A 6,023-nucleotide genomic window follows, 5' to 3' on the forward strand; every position below is an offset into this window, starting at 1 on the left:
TAATAAGAGAGATTTCAGAAGTGCATTCAGCTGAATATGTTCTATTTAAAAAGACAGTGAGAAAACAGTTTTAGGTACTGTTTAGGTTTGTTTCTTTTTCCCCTGTTAATAGCAATCTCCAATTGACAGTGAATCCAAGTATATCCTCATGCAGTTGGAATGGATATGCAAATCAAGACCCTTCATGGCTGACAATCAATCAGACTCTGTCCCTACCCCCAGCCCACCATTTCCCCCATCCAAGCCCTGGCACTCAGAGCAGCCTTGTGCAAATCTGAGCTCCCTCCAGCCCAGGCTGCACCTGCAGCTTTCAGCTCCTTGGCTCCAACTCCCACCTGCTTTCCTTGCAGAAGGAGCTGCCCGAGACAGAGAGAGATGTTCACAGCCCAAGGGCTCCAGCCCCACCTTGGAGGCCCTTCCCAGACCCTGCTCCAGCTGCCAGACATCTTTCCTGCCCTGGGCAACCCAAGCCAGGCCACAGTGACCTGGATAATCCCCGTCCTTGATGTCCTGCTCACACAGCCCTGGCCCCTTGTCCCCATGTCAGGCTCTGGGCTGGATCCTGTGGAACATCCTTTGGTGGAGGCTGTGGCTCCAGGTGGGCCGGGGGGATCCCGGGGGGACAGGGACCCCGCTGGGCATGGACAGCATTGGACTTGTTGGGAGAATCTGTGAGGGGGAGCTGGGGCCGAGTGACCAACCCAGTGACCTGACACAGCCCTGCTGGGATGTCACACAGCCCCTCTGGGATGTCACAGCCCCTTCTCTAATGTCACAAAGCTGGCCTCTGATGACACAGCCAACTCTGTGATGTCATACTCTTCTCTGGGATTTTAGACCTCTGCCTAATGATGTCACAGAGGCAGTCTGTGATATCATAGCTGCTTGATGACCTCACATAACCGACTCTGTGATGTCATATCCCACTCTATGACCTCATGTTACCAGATGATCAATTGTCTCCACCAGCTGAGCTGACACCTGGAGCTTGTTCTCCACATCCCCAGGCCTATGGAAACCACACAAGGCCCATTGTGTGAGAAGGGGAACTGGAAGTTCAGCAGCCTCAGGGTCCTGCCAGCTCAGCCAGGCCCACTGGAACATTGGGGTTTTCAAGTTTTCAATATTCTGGGTAAGAAAGAGAGGCAGTAACAAAACTTCTATGCAGGAATTAGGAAGGGCAGACTTTGGCCTGTTCAGGATGCAGATTTGGGGAGTACCAAATCAGGTACTGATTCTTTTAAGGGAAACAGCCCTTAAAAACAAATGGGGTCCAGGAAGGATGAACACATTTCAAGAAAGTAATCTCAAGGGGGAAGGAGCAGCCTGTCCCAGTGTGGCAAAAGATGAGCTGGTGAGGAAAAGGACTGTCCTGGCTGCCCATGGAGCTTTTGTGGGAACTCAGGGAAAAAGGGCCAGCAACTCAGGAAGCATTTAAGGATGTTAGGTTATGCAGAAAAAAAAAGTTGAGAGGTGAAAGCTCAATTAGAACTTCAACTGGCGGTTTCTGTATAAAGAATAAAAAAAGTTTTTAAAAAAAATTATAGCAAAAGGAGGGAGAAGGAGAACCTCTATTCTTTTTTATTGATTGCAGTTCAGAATAGAGAAACTGAAGATAAGTAAAAGACTAAGCTACTTAATATCTTGTCAATTTTCAATATTAGGACAGGCTGTCCTCAGGACAAGTGTTCTCTTGAGCTGGTAGATGGGCACAGGGAGCAGAACAGCCCCCTGGAATCCAGGAGGAAGCAGCTGCTGACCTGCTGAGCCACTCAGATGCTCACAGGTGTCTCTGGGAGCAGATGGGATCCATCCCAGGGGGATGAGGGAGCTGTGGATGAGCTCCCCAGGCTGCTCTCCATCATTTACCATCAGTCCTGGCTCAGCAGGGAGGGCCCAGAGCACTGGAGGTGCCAGGGTGAGCCCATCCCCAGGAAGGGCTGGAAGGAGAAGCTGGGGAACTCCAGGCCTGTCAGCCTGACCTGGGTGCCCGGCAAGGTTATGGAACAGATCACCTTGAGTGCCATCACAGGGCACCCACAGGATGGCCCAGGGATCAGGGCCAGCCTGCATGGATTTAAATATCTGCATTGGTGGTCTGGATGAGGGGATTGAGTCCAGCATCAGCAAATTTGCAGATGACACCATGCTGGGTGTGAGTGTGGATCTGCTGGAGGGTAGGAGGGCTCTGCACAGGGCCCTGGACAGGCTGGATCCAGGGCCCGATCCAACAAGGGGAGGTTGAACAAGTCCCAGTGCCGGGGCCTGCACTTGGGCCACAACAACCCCTGCAGCACTACAGGCTGGGGACAGAGTGGCTGCAGAGCAGCCAGGCAGAAAGGGACCTGCGGGGCCTGATGGACAGCAGGCTGGACATGAGGAAGCAGTGTGCCCAGGTGGGCAAGAAGGCCAATGGCTCCTGGCCTGGATCAGGAATGGTGTGGCTAGAAGGACCAGGGGGTAGATGGGCTGTTTGCAGGGGAGGGAACAGGGATGGGCAAGAGGAAGAAATTTGTACCAAGGAAGAGTAAAGAAAGCAAAGGTGAAGCCAAGGAAATGGTCAGGGCAGTTTGGGGGTGGCTGCCAGGCAGCCCTGGCTCTGAGCAACAGTGTCTGCAGTGGCACAGGAAACTCCCAGCTGATGGGAACAAACTTTCTGGCTGAGTGCAGAGGCCAGGACAAAGCTGAGTGGTTTCCCTGGTGTCCCGCAGGCCTTGCTGGCCCCAGGGGCTGATGGCATTTGTGCTCCCTCAGGTTCATGTCCCCACAGCAACAGCATGGGGGTGCTGCTCCTGCTGTGTGCAATGCAAACAGGGGCTGCTGAGCCAGTGCTGCCGTGTCTGTGCCTGCAAGGATGGGGCACCTGTGTGAGCTGGGGGAGAGACCAGGGCTGCAGAGGGGGGATGTTGTTGGCAGCTGCATGAGGACGCTCTGGGACGCTGCCCTGGGCCGTGCAGCGCACTGGGCATGGATCAGCCCCTGCTCTGCTGCTCCTTCCCGTCTGCCCCAGGGCCCTTGCAGAGCCCCAGCCATGCTGTTTGCCCCCAGCCTGCCCACGGCCAGCCTGGGGCTGCTCATGGGGGTTTCTGTGCTGAGCATTGGCCTGGCCGTGTTCTTGAGAGAGCCTGGGCAAGGAGCCTGGAGCCCCCAGGGCCTGGCCTGAGGCGTCAGCGCTGCCCCAGCAGTGCCCATGGCCTGTCCCTGCTGCAGCCCCGGCACTGCCACCCCCAGGGCTGTGCCCGGCCCCGAGAGCACTCAGGCCCTGCAGCAACACCAGGGCCACCAGGGCAGCGGGGCAGGGCCACGGCAGCAGCACTGGCAACACCAAGTGCTGCTGCTGCTGCTGCTGGGCACAGCTGCTGGGCCAGCACTGATCTGCCCCAGCTCTGCACACAGACATTGCTGCTGCAGCTCCAGAGAAGGCAACAAAAGGGCATCTCTGCAGAAAACTCTGCTGGGACATCCTTTAGTTCTTTTAAAACCACCAAGACCACAGCCCCTCATTGACACAGTGTGTGGCCACAGGGAAGGTGGAGAGAAACAAAATGACCAATGGCCCAATGACATTTATTTGTAGAAAAGATTAAAAACCTAAAATAAAAGATAAAGAACCTCCAAAATGAAGCCAACATGTACTATCAAAGGTGACTTTTATTACAAATGATTTGCAGAAATTGGCCAGCAGTTTAATGTTTCTGAAAGCATCCAGTCATCAGTCTCCACACTGCAGCCTTGAGCTCCTGGTTCCTCAGGCTGTAGATGAGGGGGTTCAGGACTGGAGGCACCACCGAGTACAGAACTGACAGGGCCAGATCCAGGGATGGGGAGGACATGGAGGGGGGCTTCAGGTAGGAAAATATTGCAGTGCTGATGAACAGAGAAACCACGGCCAGGTGAGGGAGGCAGGTGGAAAAGGCTTTGTGCCGTCCCTGCTCAGAGGGGATCCTCAGCACAGCCCTGAAGATCTGCACATAGGAGAAAACAATGAACACAAAACAGCCAAATACCACACAGGCACTAACTGCAATGAGGTCAAATTCCCTGAGATAACGTTTGGAGCAGGAGAGCTTGAGGATCTGGGGCACTTCACAGAAGAACTGGCCCAGGGCATTGCCATGGCACAGGGGCAGGGAAAATGTATTGGCCGTGTGCATGAGAGCATTGAGAAAGGCACTGGCCCAGGCAGCTGCTGCCATGTGGGCACAAGCTCTGCTGCCCAGGAGGGTCCCGTAGTGCAGGGGTTTGCAGATGGACACGTAGCGGTCGTAGCACATGATGGTCAGGAGGGAGAACTCTGATCCAAGGAAGAAGTAAAGCAGAAAGACCTGTGCAGCGCATCCTGAGTAGGAGATGTTGCTGGTGTCCCAGAGGGAATTGTGCATGGCTTTGGGGACAGTGGTGAAGATGGAGCCCAGGTCAGCGAGGGCCAGGTTGAGCAGGAAGAAGAACATGGGCGTGTGCAGGTGGTGGCCGCAGGCTACGGCGCTGATGATGAGGCCATTGCCCAGGAGGGCAGCCAGGGAGATGCCCAGCAAGAGGCAGAAGTGCAGGAGCTGCAGCTGCCGCGTGTCTGCCAATGCCAGCAGGAGGAAGTGCCTGAAGGAGCTGCTGTTGGACATTTGCTGGGGCTGCACATGGGCACCTGTTCATGGAGAAAGGACAGTGACAAGTCAGCAGAGGCTGCTTTGAGCCAAACCTGGGCCATTCCCTGCAGACTGCCCCGCTGGGACTCACCCAGCCTTGTTCCTGCTCTGGGAAATCCTTCATCCAGGTCCCTGCCTGAGCTCCAGTTGTGCTGGCTGAGTATGCCAGGAGCAGCCAGGCCTGTGCGTGGGGGCTCCCAAGGAGCCATCCCTGCGCCACTGCCCTGAGTTTGTGGCCATGGGGCAGAGGGACAAGGCTGGATATCCAGGATTTGTCAGGGAAATCACTCCTAATGCAGACAGGCTTGGTAGCATCTGCATTTTTCCTAAAGGAAACTTTTCCTAAAGGAAAGTTCTAAAGGAAATAGATGGCATGAGTTGGTTTAAGAATTGTTTTCCTACCCACACATCATTCCTGGCTCTCTGAGGTCACAAATCCCCAGCATTTCTGCTGCCCTCAGTTTGCTACTGAGAGATGGGAGAGGCAAAGGATTCCCTGTGGCTCAGGGAAGGTGAGGGGCTGGATGGGCTTGTTCCCAGCTGCCCTAGCTTTGCACCTTTGGCTGCAATCAGAGCACAGTCACACTCCTGGGTCACCCTGGGATAAACCAGACCCTGCCCAGAGCAGAGGGATCCCTGAATGTCTCACCCTCTCTCAAGGTCTCTGGGCAAGGTCTCAGCACCCCCTTGTGCCAAGGACACTCACGGCTCCCTGGGCAAACCCAGCAGCATTTCCTCAGCTGTGGCAGCTCTGCCCTTCCCCGTGGGACATTCAGGGAACTCCCAGAGGCTCTGGCACAGATCTGCACCCAGGAGGGCAGCTCAGAGCCTGGCAGGGCACAGCAAGGAGATCCCTGGCTGTGCCCATGATGGGATCTCAGGGAGGGGGCTCAGCTCATTCCCCTTTCCCATGGACTGCTTTGCCCAGAGCCCCACAGGTGCCAGGGAAGCTTGGACACCCCATTCCCATGGACAGCCCTGCCTGGCAGGAATGCCAAGGGCAGTGCCTGACTCAGCTGCTGCAGATGCCAGAGCCTCCCTGAGAGCAGCAGATAACAGTGCCAATGTCAGGGCAGGGCAGAACCAAGAGCAGATGTTGTGGTGCTGTGCCTGAGAGGGCAGGGCAGAGACAGCCGGGCACTCAGGACAGTGTTCCCGTGCCCAGCTGTGCCCGGCACCTCCCACACACCAACAGTGCCCTCCTGCCCCAGCCCTGCTCTCTCCAGCCCCCTCTGCTTCCCTGAGCATCTCCCTGGGCCTGGACATTCCCTCCTGAGAGGAGCCTTGTCCCTGCCAGCGCTCACAGAGCCCATCCCAGCCTGTGTGCCCTGGCTGGGGCCCTACAGAAACCTGCCTGTGTGCAGGGCCCCGGCTGGGGCA

The 6,023-nt window shown here is 56.0% G+C and overlaps 1 protein-coding gene across 1 annotated transcript; it reads right to left on the minus strand.

The window, feature by feature from the left end:
• Window positions 1–3,686: 3,686 nt before the first annotated feature.
• Window positions 3,687–4,619, minus strand: LOC118700677 (olfactory receptor 14J1-like). Its single transcript, XM_036405271.1, has one exon. It carries the CDS (start codon window positions 4,617–4,619, stop codon window positions 3,687–3,689), a length of 933 nt encoding a protein of 310 aa, XP_036261164.1.
• Window positions 4,620–6,023: the final 1,404 nt, after the last annotated feature.

Source organism: Molothrus ater, chromosome 34, assembly GCF_012460135.2.
Source record: "Molothrus ater isolate BHLD 08-10-18 breed brown headed cowbird chromosome 34, BPBGC_Mater_1.1, whole genome shotgun sequence".
Classification (NCBI taxonomy): domain Eukaryota; kingdom Metazoa; phylum Chordata; class Aves; order Passeriformes; family Icteridae; genus Molothrus; species Molothrus ater.